Raw genomic sequence first — 13,616 nt, 5'->3', positions numbered from 1 at the left:
CACTCACTGTCTAGCCTGTTCCAGGCTCTCAGATCATTGCACTATCAGATGGTAGGGATGACGCGTAAGTGAAAGGCCCACGAAAATGATGAGCGCATGATCTGGAAAAAGGTTACCTCCCGTTTGATTTTCGCATTCGCGCTTTGTCACGAACCCGACCATCTCGGAGCCTGGAACAAGCTAACCGCTGTCTTAAGTGGACATTAACAAGAGCAAATGTACCTGAAACTGCCACTTGACTGCAGAGCTCCTTTCAGATCAACAACCTCATCTCTCAGAGCTGCAATGACGCCATCTTTACGATGACACTCTGCTTCGTATGAAGCTAGTCGGCTGAGTTCATCACCCATGCGTAACAGACGCTCCTCCTGGAGAAAATAAAATAGAAACAAAAACAAAACAAACTGTGACACAAGATAGGCAAGATAAGGATAAGATTTGGAAAGTTGTGACACAACAATTTATGCGGGTATTTAGTCGGAAAAGTAAGCAGACAAAATTGATTCAATTTTTTACACTAAAATGGAGAACCCTATACGATGTAAAAAAGGATAAATTTCAAGGTCAAAAAAGGGTCCATGCTAAGCCTTTGTCCTGAAAAATATTCAGTATGCATTGTGGCTTCCATAATGCACCAAGCTGAAGCAATTACGAAATACATTACTAACATTATTATGGTCCTTACTTGACACCATCACCTGACCAGCAGTATGCAGTCGAAACAAAGCAATCAATGACAAATACTTTTGTAGACAATTTTAAACGATTAATAAGCCTACCAGGTAACATGATATTTCTATAGCATCCGTGCCCTCCCCAAAAACCATTCCAAATACCTCATAGCTCTACACAAGGACTTTGCTTCCGGGAGGGGGGGGGGGGGGGGGGGGTGTACTGAACAAGTGTTTATACGGGGAGGCTCCACTTCGAGGTCAAACCCCTTGCGTTTTATATACCATTTTTAACGAAAAAGGTACCCCTTTCGTATACACCCTATTGACAAATGGTACCCCTTTCACAAATTTTGTTTAGAAGTCTGCATCCCCAACAGAACGTTTTGTCGACTTTATAAAGACATAAAATTCATCTGTTAGATCTTTTGGGCCCTTTTACAGACCCAAATGACAGATTTCTCTACCCTTTAATACACGTCAACGAGCGAAATCCCTACCCTTTCATTTACCTGATGGCTGAAAAAGATACCCCTTTCACACGGAGCCTCCCTGTATAGGCTATCATAAGGAGTACACCCAGCCGAGCTCGGCTCCCCGGCTTACATACCATCAACTCCCCTAGACGGTTTTGAGACAACAAATTTCACTGTAGCTCAAAGAAGCTTACCACATCTTGAATGCTTTGCTTCCCTGTTGTCTGCACTGGACCATTAATCCATCCACCTGTAAATTCAGGAGACAATTGACATGAAAGTCTCAGCATTATTATCAGGGGGGACAGGAGGGGGTGCTAAACTTCCTACCTCCCATACCTTGCATTACTGGGCCCTGCCCCTTTTTTCTTGCCTTCCTCCCCCAGTTGGGTATTTCTGGGAAATCTTGGTGGGGATGTGCCACCCAGTTCTAAAAATCCTGATCTTATTTCAGGCAAAAACTTTCATTATCCACACCTGTTTTCAGACCTAAAATTACTTACATTTGTTTAAAATCCATTTTAAATTCGCGTGTTATCCTGCTTTCTTGTTCATATGGAATTAAAATGACAAATACGTTTATACACTCCCGTATTTCCCTTGAAAACCATTCCTGGTTCCAGACCAAAATGTGCAAAGTCTATACCCTTTTTCAGTTGAGACTGAAAAGGCCCAATAACCCTACCCTTTGAGGCAGTACATATCTATATGGCTTCTAAAAGGGAGTACCATCCCCGGGGTTTCCTCCCTTTAGACTTTTTTCAAAGTGCAAAATATTACACGCAAGCTCTGACTTCCAGCACTTTTAGAACTCCCCCCACTCATATCCCTCCTGCAGCCTATCCTTCTGGGCTCCCTATCCCCCCTCCACTCATATCCCTCCTGCAGCCTATCCTTCTGAGCTCCCTACCCTCCCACTCATATCCCTCCTGCAGCCTATCCTTCTTGGCTCACTAACCCCCCCCCCCCCCCCGCCACTGATATCCCTCCTGCTACCTATCCTTTTGGGCTCCCTAACCTAACCCCAGTCCTCTCCCGCCTATGAATGCTTTAGAGGAAAGTAACGCAGAGATTTTGCAGTGCCCTTAATGTTAGCATGCAATTATAAAGAAACATAAGAAGTTTGATTTAAATCTCTGGGGACTACTACTACTACTACTACTACTACTACTACTACTACTACTACTACTACTACTACTACTACTACTACTACTACTACTACTACTACTACTACTACTACTGCTACTGCTACTGCTACTGCTACTGCTACTGCTACTGCTACTGCTACTGCTACTGCTACTGCTACTGCTACTGCTACTGCTACTGCTACTGCTACTGCTACTGCTACTGCTACTGCTACTGCTACTGCTACTGCTACTGCTACTGCTACTGCTACTGCTACTGCTACTGCTACTGCTACTGCTACTGCTACTGCTACTGCTACTGCTACTACTACTACTACTGCTACTACTACTACTACTACTACTACTACTACTACTGCATACAGGTAATTGTCCTTATTCCATGCTTTGTCTTGTTGTTAAAATTCTCACATTCATATGGTTAAGTCGTGTAGTAATTAAGCTACCAAAAAATTGCTGCAAGGATTTCATTTTAAAAAAGGTCTTAAATAAAACCATGAAAACCCACTGCAAATAAAGTAAATAAGCAACCAAAATAAACAAATCTTTGTAACTTTAACTCTAGCAGAACTGCAGACTGGCCAGACTTAAGTCCAGTCATATTCAGAAATTCATTTTCAATCAAAAATGACTAACTTGATTAGTCTATTCCTAAATAGTATACAGGGCAGTGTATCGTTTTTGGTGAACATTTGACTCCTGAAAACGCTATTTCCTCTCATTTCTTACTTTTGGACTAATCTCGTTAAATTTCTTGCTAACAGAAATGTAATATTCTTCTTTGGCTGCCCAACTTCACTTAAACATTTTCTTAGTTACTCCTTCCCCCTGTATTTTGCACTATCATATAATATTGTACATTATAGTTTTAGCAGGGGGCAATCATTCAATCCCTTCTTCTACAGAAACCAATTAAGTGGCTGTGTTCATTCACCGATATGATCTTAAGAAATTCCGGAATTAACAGGGAAGACCTTGCGAGCACGATGTCAGACGGGAATGCATGGAATAAGATCATTATTCACAGCATCCCAACTGAAAAGGCTGGATGATAATTGATGATAGTTACCTCTAGCAACAGGAGGACCAGGTATCCTTTCTCTGCCAGCAGAGCTGGGTCGAGTCCTGGTAGCACCAGCACTTGTTGGGCAAGATCTCAGAGGAGGGTGTGGCATAACATTAGCCTGAAAAACAACCACACTACAATAAGCAAATCCTGTCACAGAGTAAAGAAGACTTGTGGGAGAACCTAGTTTAATGGCCTTATCGAGCATGGTCTAGTAACCAGAAGACCATAGTTTCCACTCCTTGCTCCTTGGGAGCACTCAGATTTTTTTTCAGAGCTGCCTGTGTGACTTAGTAAATAAACACCTCTTGAATGTATATTTGTTACAAATAGGTCAAAATTAAATTCAGGATAATTTTTACCTAGGTTGGTTCTCAGTTTTCTTTGTCTCCTAGCCCTAATGCGTGAATAATTAGGGTTAAGAGACAAGGAAAACTGAGAATCAACCTTTTACCTGAATTTAATTTTGACCTGTACCATAAATACCAGGCCTCAAATTTGCCATCACATTTCTATCACATATCAACATTCTAGTCCACGCAGTATGGAATGTTTGTCACATGAACCTGGTTTAGTAGCCTTAGCTCACAAGAGTCTCATGTAGCTTAGTAGTAGAGCATCTGAACTAATAACCACAAGGTCATAGGTTCCACTCCTAATGGGAGTACTGGGTTTCTTCTTTCAAGCCTCCCCTGTCACTGATTGAATAATCTACCTCAGCATCTTTTAATTTCAATTTCACCAAATGTCTTCACCATCCTCGGAGACCCAGGGGCAGATAGTGGGGACGAAGGAAAGTCTAAACGGGCAGAAAAATATGGCACAAGTTTTTCTGGCACCAATCAGAAGCCAGAACCGCGGCGACCGTTTGGAACTGGTCTGGTAAGACATTGTTTAGACTTTCCCTCGCCCCCTCAGGGTTGTCATTAAGAGCCGGGGGCCGGGGATTTTCCCCGGCTACTAAGAGAGTGGCCCCCAGCTACTTTTATTGGAAAATAGAAGAAAAATAGAACCACAAGAAATGCCTAGCCGTTTGATTCCCCGCCTACTGGTTGTATTTACCCGGCAACTTGAAATCTTAGTGACAACCCTGCCCCCTTTATCTGCCCCTGGGTCTCCGAGGATGTATCTTCACTTGCCTGTCAGGCAAATTAAGAACAGAATTCACTAGCCCCAATCACAAAATCCACTAGCCCCAAGTTTTAAGACATGACTTTCGTTGCACACTGGCATTCAGAAAAACTTACTAACCTTTGGATCAGATGGGCATCTTACTTCTGATACTGAGCCACCAGTCCCAGGCAAACTGACTGGTTCAGTGCTTGTGGTATACAGTGGTACACCATCAGTACTCACTGGTGTCACAGTGTTGATATAAGGAAGGGAGGTGACTCCACCTGATGGTAATGTTGCCATTGGTGATGACAGGACACGGAGTCTGTATGATTCCCATGGCTTAGACAGACCCAAGGATGGGTAATGAAGTGTTGAGGATGAATCAACAAGAAATTCAAAACCTGCATTTCCTGTTTAGTTGTACGCATGTTAAGGAAGTTGTGTAATCAAATACAAGGTATGCACTGTAAATTCATTTGACTATATAATTTGAGCAAAATATCACATATCATCAACTGAAAAGAATTACAACTCACTTTGACTCTGACTATGACTTAAGGTTGTCAAACGTCAGTCACTGTCAACAGCTGATCGAGTCATATTGGGGCATTAATTAGGACTACATGTACACTCACCACAGACTTTCTTTTATTGTTGTTGTCATTTTTAAAAGGATACCAAATCCAAACCTTATTACATCACCGGAGGCAAGTCTCACAGCTGCATTCTGTACACGACAATCATTTACATAAGTGCCATGAGCTGAGTTTAGATCTTGAACCACAAAACAACCCTCTGCCTCATTGTATTCTATAACAGCATGCTGCCGCTCCACGTTAGAACACTATATAAATAAATAAATAAAGGAAAAATAAAGGAAAAAGGTAAACTACATTGTAAATTTCATTGCCTTCCATACATGCAACTGGGCACCTGGAAGTTACAAATTATCAGTTGTAAATTACATAATTTTTATTTATTAATAAATAAAAACTAAGAGTGACCAACAACAATCTTTTATCAACAAAATTAATGCATTATTAAGAGAAGGTTATGAGAATTAGTAAAATGATCACAAAAGAGAAATGCTTTGATCCTTTATCAAATTCTCTCAACTAACTCTTTAACAAAATGTATGGAGATCAGTCTAGAAAATATGTATTCAAAAATAAGTTTGAACTTCAAAGGCCCAGTTAATACAGCGTAACCTCTCCCTACAAACATTTGTCTATTGCGGATATTAATTTTGTATTAAATCAGACAACTCAACTACCACACAGTTTAATAGCCCCCAGGGCCCTGAGTTGCTTGAAGGCTGATAATTAATAATTAGCACTAATGTGGGGTAAAATTTTAATCTGCAAGTGGGTTCCTTTATCTTTTGTTCAAAATTGTTGTCAGATAATTATTTTGACTTTCAAAATCAAATTTTTGCAGTAATTAACCCTGGGGTATCAAGTTAACCCAGGTTTGAACATTACCCCGCCCAAACTACTACAATGTAGCTCCTATTTATTTTAAAAATTTATTTGATGAAAAGAATAAGAAAGTTCTGCTTAAAGTTACACTTTATGATCAAGCATATCCACTATGTAAAAACTAAACTTTTAGGCCAACTAGCTTTAATTACCTGTCCCCAAAATCTTAGATATTACAATGCATAGCTTAATTAACCTACATATCTTTCACAATTTGTCAAAATGTTGAATAGTGCAACTAGCTTAAGCAATACTTATCATTAAAATGTTAACTGTAACCCTGTAAATATGCAGGGAATTTTATTGATTACATCTTTCAAAAGAAGTTAAGTTTTTGTCATGGCATTTTGGAGGGAGACATGGAGGTTTTTGGTATTTAAAGCTTTTTTTTAAAGCGGTATTTCGATCTGTAATTCAGATTTTTATGTCCAATGCTGGTCAATATTTTAAGACTTTAGACTTAATGCTAAATAATAACTACACAATTTCTGACAGTTAATCTATGATGAAATTGGTAGCGCATCCAGTGACTGGGCTTTTGATTGTTATGCCAATCACTTCGAGGTCTTCTCCTGTTTTCTTGCAACGGCTGATTGCTGGTACATACATGCTTGAGATAAACAAACACATGAGATGGACACTACTTTAAGTAAGCGTAACCAATCATAATGCGGTATTGGCATTTCGTTGATTCCTTTCGACATGGCATTTCAGTATTTGCCATTTTTTTAATGGTATTGCTGAAACACTTGTGAGAGACAGCGATATGAGGGAAATAAGCTCTCTTTAATAAGACATTAAGAAGTAACTTAAATATCCTACTTATTAAATATTTACGTTGACACCTTACATAACCCTAATCTTAATAATAAATACAACAATGCATGCTTGGCACTAATGTCACACCTCCCCTCTTACAAAAGAGAATAACGCGAATAGAATACATAAACAAACAGCTCAATTTATCGCTCTTAAACTTGTATACCAAAACACTACAAAGTCTTGAAATCTTTTCGTTAGTTTACAACAAAGTCTGAAATCTTTTCGGGGGCCTTCTTTCTCTCTGCGATCATCGAAGATTAGTTGGCGGCACAGAAGACAGCACAGGAGATGGAGTTTCCTGTCGACCTTGTTTGATGTTGGCACTGACTCAGGAACAGAGGGCACACATGACTCAGGTACATCAGGCAGAGGCAAATTTCCTCCAGGGGATTCTGCGTTACTGTGACTGGACTGAGGGGTAACAGGCGAATCAAACTGATCAGTAACAGGCTGGAGGTTCTCCTGTGCTCAGCAAGTCAAATGGCACGGTGGTTACGATGGTAAACAGCATCACCAGTCTTTAACAGGTAACTGCGCGGACCAGCAAAACCCATGCACTCGGCAGGTGACCAAACTTTCTCACAAGGAAGCCTCACACGCACAGACTCACCAAGGTTGATGAACTTTAAAGGCTTCACCTGCCGATCATAATAATTCTTTTGGTGCCATTTCCTTACGGCCAACGCACGCACATCACCCTGTAGTGGATAACTTGGTCTTAAAAGAGACTCTGACATTGGCAGAAGTGTACGACATCGACGACTCATCAGGTGCTGCGCAGGACTGGTATCTATTCCCTCAGGAGGTGTATTTTGAAAGTCAAGTAGAGCTTGACATTCTGACACACTGGTTTCTTTGCATTTCTCAAACAGACGTTTCACTGTCCGCAAAGAATTCTCAGCCTTGCCATTTGACTGAGGATGGCGAGGCGATTGTAATGACATGATTGAAAGACCAACTCTTTGCGAACACTTGAAACTCATTAGAAGAAAACTGCGGCCCATTATCTGTAACCAGGATCTCAGGAATCCCAAAACGCGCAAACATAGTCTTCAACTCATGAACAACAGCTTGCATTGTGGTAGAGCAAAGATGCGCCACTTCGATGTAGTTGCTAAAGTAATCAGAAACAACTAAAAGAGTACGCCCATGTGGTTCACACAGGTCAGCGGCTAACTTGGCCCATGGTCTTGGAACTATTTTGTGTTGAAGAAGCGGTTCCTTAGGTTGGGGCGTACGATGAGCCAAACAGATGTCACACTTGGAAACATAATCTTTGACATCGGACGCCATCATAGGCCAAAAGAGGTATTCTCAAACCTGCCACAAACAACCCTCAATATGGGTCGCATGAGCCAGCGACTTTAGTTCCTTGCGCATACAACCTGGAACAACCAAACGCGGGTCCTTAAAAAATTAAGTTATCTTGAACAACCAGCTCCTCACGCAGATCAAAATAGGGTCGAAGACACATAGGAACATCAGACTTTCTCTCAGGCCAGCCACATTGAATGACAGTGTGGAACTGCTTCAGAACTGGATCATCAGCCGAAACATGGGTTAACTGTTGCCAACGCTCGTCACTTACAGTTAAGTTAGCTCTGTGGTCAACCTCTTCCAGCTCCCGAAAAAAAGATACAGGAATTGACTTCAGGCAAATAGGCACAGCTTAAAGTGTCCGCAACCAACATCTTCTCTCCTTTCAGGTAAGTGACATCCAGACTGTACTTTTGCAGCCCGAACAGCATCCTCTGAAGACGCTTTGGGGTTGTACAAAGTTCTTTCCGGAAAATGGACTTGAGGGGATTGTGATCTGTCTGCACTCAAACACAATCACAGCCATAAATGTATGCATCAAACTTCTCACACGCGAAGACAATCACCAACAACTCCTTCTCTATCTGGGCGTAATTTACTTCCTTATCAGTCAACGTGCACAATGCATATGCCACAGGCTGCCCACCTTGTAGTAACGCCACACCAAGGCCACGCTGAGATGCGTCACATTGAATGGTAACATCTTCTTTCAGATTGTAATAACGCAGCAGAGGCGTAGCGGAAACTGCTTGTTTGAGGCACTCAAACGCACTCTGTTGCAGCTCATCCCAGATCCACTCAGCATCTTGGTGGGTGAGGTTTCTCAGTGGCTTTGTAATATCAGACAAACGCGGCAGAAACTTACTAAGGTACTGAGACATACCAAGGATTCGCTGAATGCCAGCTACATTTTCTGGTGGGGGCATCTCGCGAATTGCCCGAACTTTAGATGGATCTGGGCGAAGACATTCACCGGTGGCCACATGACCAATAAAAGGGACTTCTTTTATTCTAAGCTGCAACTTGTCACTGTTTAAATGAACTCCGCGCTCATCACATCTCTGAAGAAATGATAGAAGATTCCTGTCATGGTCCTTAATTGCAGACTGCTACGATTCACCATAACCGACAACAACAAAATCATCCACGATGACCTCAACACCCCTCAACCCTTCAATCAACTCATGCATTTTACGCTGAAACACTTCAGGTGCAGATCTGATCCCGACCGGCATCCTTTTCCAGCGGTATCTCCCAAACGGTGTATTAAAAGTAGTACAAAACGAAGACTCCTCATCAAGAACAACGTGCCAGAACTCGTTGGAGACATCAAGCGACGTGAAAACTTAAGCTCCGTGAAGATGGGAAGCTTTCCTCAATTGTAGGCATAGGATAGTTTTCCTGCTGCAAAGCATGATTAAGATCCATTGGATCCAAACATATGCGTAATTTGCCATTCTTCTTTGGTACGACAACTATTGAGCTGATCTAAGGGGTGAGTGTTGTCACTCGAGCATTAATTTCACGCTTCTCTAAATCTTCCAGGGTCTCTCTAAGACATTCACGGATCACAACTGGAACTCTGCGAGGATGATGTTGAACTGGGCTAGCTGACTCATCCAGCACCATGTGGTATTCACCCGCAAGTGCACCCCTGCTATCAGCAAAGACACGAGGAAAGCTCTTAATCAGCTGGTCAGCGGAGGCCGGGGAACTGGCCGGAACATCTAGTGTATAAACTTCACCATCGAACTCCTGCGGTCAGTTTAACTGGTCATTGTCTAGATACTGGATAATGTTCATTCCCAGGCACGCTTTCCTGCTAAGAATAGGTCTGACTTTCTTGCTGTCAACCAAATTGCAGTCAAGCAGGCATCTGAAATGTCCACGCCATACACGCAAATGAACTTTCCAGAGGATAGGAATTGAAGTACCACCATACGAAATGATTGCCGTATTGACAGGGGTCACATTGCACAAATCAACATCCTTAGTGGCTTTCTTGTATAGATGCAAAGGGACAACATTGCTCTGAGCTCCGGTATCGGGCTGAAAACGAAGATAATTTCCAGATTCCAACTTCAGCGTTACCAGTTGAGAATCATCCAACGTTACAGCCGAAATTTCTTCCACTCCAAAAACTTCGTCCGAAAGCTCATCTTCAAAACAACTCACAGGATGCATGCGAGTCGTGGGCTTTGGTGCACTTCCAAAACATACGTTCGCGAAATGATTTTTCTTGTCACACTTATTGCAGCTCCTTCCAAAAGCTGGACAGTCCTCACGCTTTGCTAAGTCATGCTCATGTCCGCAAAATTCACAACTATTTCCCTACGTGTTAGCATTTCTTGAGCCACGACTGCACATACGTTTCCCTCTTTTAGGCTTTTTAGACACAGCATTCACGTTTCCGGCATCTGCAACGCTTAAACCGGCATCGCCGACAATAACCCTCATCTGCTGTAGCATGGTCATGTGAGAACGACAAATCTCATCAGTTTCCTCCAACGACAAATTCTTGTCATAGAGAAGCCTCTCACAAACCTTTGAATCGCGAAATATTCCAAACACGAGCTTGTCATGTAAAATCTGATTGGGGGTAATCGATTCGAACTCGCACCTTTCAACTAACTGTCGAAGAGCTGTCTGATAGTGATCCTAAGACTCTCCCGATTCTTGCATTCTAGAATAAAACTTATATCTTTCAAAAGGCACATTTTTAAGTGGCTGATAGTACTGCAAACTTTTGCAACACAGGCTGAATCTTGTTTTGGTAGGTGTCGCTCGCCCAATCCGTAAACATGGTGAAAACTTTCCACACTTCAGCTCCGACTACGGAAAGCAATGTTGCAACTTGTACTGCTTCGGGTTCCTGATGCAACTTCATGGCAATTGAGTAAATTCTTCCAAGCTTCAGCTCAAACTCCTTCCACTTTTCTGCTGTGTTTGAATCATGAATATCAAGCGGTGGAGGCGGTGGTAAAGCAAACAAAGCACCTCTAACATTCGACGTATCTGCAGACGAATTCGGCAATGCACCAGCCCCTAAATTGCCTCCCAGCATCGCAAGTAAAAAATAAAACACGTAGGTTCGCTACAATATTCCTGACATCATGAAACACTTGTGAGAGACAGCGATACATGGGAAATAAGCTCTCTTTAATAAGACAAGAAGTAACTTAAATACCCTGCTTATTACATATTCATGTTGACACATTTAATACATAACCCTAATCTTTATAATGTCAATGACAAATACAACAATGCACGCTTGGCACTCATCACAATTGCGGAATTGTCCCCCTCCTTTTGTGCCATGATGGGTATATGGACATTCCTGATTTTCATATTTATTTCCTTATCTCACAACAATCCTTTTGTGAGTAATGCACCCTCATTACAGATTATTAATATTATTGTTGTCAGGGTTTGCAAATACGCCAAATTTGGCGTATTTTACGCCAAAATTATTCAGATGACTCCACTGAAGTTACGGAGGGAGTCACTTCGACTCCAAAAATTTTCGGTAACAAACAGGGAGCCACTTCGACTCCAGAAATTTTCGGTAACAAACACAGTTTTGTCCTTACCTTTTTAGCAACAATTACAATTTACGTCAATTGTAAACGTATAAAACCTTAATTATTGTCATCGAAATTAAAGAATTATACTGCACGACAAAAGAGGAAGAGGGTAAATTAGTTAACTCGATGACCGCCATCAAGGATTTGAGCTTTCCAGGTCAGCGGACTGTCACAGCTACTTCGTGTATCCCTCACGATAGTGTATACATGCCAGGACCACGTACTGGAAAGTCTGATACTTGACTCCAAATATTCCAAAATGACTCCAAAATTTGTGAAGCAGAAGTCAAACTGACCTTACTCATCAATAAAATTTGCAAACCCTGGTTGTTGTTTTTGTCTACTTAGCGATCTTAACATTCTCTCATTTCAACAGTGAGTGACAAAACTTTAGGCAAAGATGATTTTTAAGGCATTAAATGGTCTGCTGCCTTGCTACATGGCAGAGACACTTTTAAGATTCAGTGCAAAAGAAATTTAAAGGTGCCCAGAATTAAACAGTCATCGGACAGCGGTCATTTGTGTTCAGTGCTGCAAGCTTGTGGAAAAGACTTCCCAAGCAGTCGAAAGACTCTACCTTGACGTCTTTCAAAAGTAAACTTAAACGAATTGAAGTTTGCAAATTGTAATGGACAATCCTTAGCAATTCCTTAGTTTGTTTATCTTAAAATTTTCACCTATGAATCATAGCTTCTTGATTGATTATTGCATTTTTTTTTTTCTGAGGGCCATGTGTAGATTATCAAGAGATATTAAATGCTACCCTCGAAAAAAAGTATCATTATTATTATTAGGTGAAACCTGGTTTTTTATAGTAAACACTGTAGTTTTATTAAGAATTTTTCAATGTTACCTGACCCTAACCATGCAATTAGCATACAGAGAAAATTCTTTAGTTTAACCTGAGAATAGATTTTATGTGCAATGAAAAATTCCAACCTCTGTAATATGACACTAGACTCTATTCCTTTGGTGTCCATATCAAGGTTTCACCGATGTGATGTAAACTAAATAACTGGTCAAGTTAGGATTAGGTTGGTTAGATTTTGAAGTGGGAAATAAATAAATTGAATTGAAGTTGAAAATTCTTGCCATCTTTAATGAGAGCTCTTGAAAGAACTACTGTACTTTGAATTGATATTGAAGATTTAAGTGGTGTTTCCAATCGTGTGTAATTAGTATCCGAGGCGTATTTCAACAACAATCGGAGCAACCAGTTGCAACTATTCAATGTGATCAAAGACCCTGAAGAAAATTTAACACATACACCTATATCGAGGTGGTTCACAGCTATTGAAAAAAAATTACCATAGAAGTTTGTTTGAAGACAATTTCGAACCTGATATCTGTTTAACTAAGTTAATTAGCAGCTTAAAATTGCGACTCAGGGACCTGTGTAGATTCAAGAGCGAAGAAAACGAAGCTTACTTTTTCGAAACTTTTCCTAAGTATACTGACAGATTCAGTCAATAAATAAGACGGTTGTAGTTCCTTAGAAGTTATCACTGCTCTATCGGTATGTCTCGACATTATTCTAATTTTGAAAAACTAACAGAGATCATAATAATTATTTAGCTAATCGTTACTAACCTGAATAATCACATCGCTAGCGCTGCCTTCACATCCTATTGTTGTGATTGGGTGCCGGAGTTGGTGTAGACAGCTTCCATCTCGTGAACGAAGACACGCTTTCATTGAAGCACTAAAAATCTCATCATATACCGCTAAAATACTTCCTTGATTGTAATAAAATTAGATTCAGAACGATTATAAACATTCGATCGTTCTTGATAGCATTTCAAAATGGACGGCAATGTTCGCGTTCGGCGGTTGCTATGGCCACTGTGGTTTTCTCGACCCAGTCTCACTCGGTGAAAAAAAATTAAAATCGCGCGAACATAATCGAGGCAATTAATCGAGACTAATGGGGGTAACCCAATTCTC

General features: G+C 40.9%; 1 protein-coding gene across 1 annotated transcript in view; it reads right to left on the bottom strand.

Annotated features, from left to right (window-relative positions):
* LOC140946339 (forkhead-associated domain-containing protein 1-like) overlaps positions 1 to 13,616 on the bottom strand; it is a 62,603-nt gene extending 48,987 nt beyond the window's left edge. The window contains exons 1-6 of the mRNA XM_073395441.1: positions 13,263 to 13,616; positions 5,150 to 5,315; positions 4,607 to 4,881; positions 3,359 to 3,473; positions 1,342 to 1,397; positions 223 to 368 (exon numbers count right to left, since the gene is read on the bottom strand). Of these exons, the coding sequence (XP_073251542.1) occupies positions 223 to 368; positions 1,342 to 1,397; positions 3,359 to 3,473; positions 4,607 to 4,881; positions 5,150 to 5,315; positions 13,263 to 13,367 (863 nt within the window). The 5' untranslated portion in view covers positions 13,368 to 13,616. The remainder of the gene's footprint in view (positions 1 to 222; positions 369 to 1,341; positions 1,398 to 3,358; positions 3,474 to 4,606; positions 4,882 to 5,149; positions 5,316 to 13,262) is intronic.

This window comes from Porites lutea, chromosome 1 (genome assembly GCF_958299795.1).
Source record: "Porites lutea chromosome 1, jaPorLute2.1, whole genome shotgun sequence".
NCBI lineage: Eukaryota > Metazoa > Cnidaria > Anthozoa > Scleractinia > Poritidae > Porites > Porites lutea.
The sequence above is the reverse complement of the archived record's forward strand: the minus strand, read 5'-3'. Positions and strand labels throughout refer to the sequence as shown.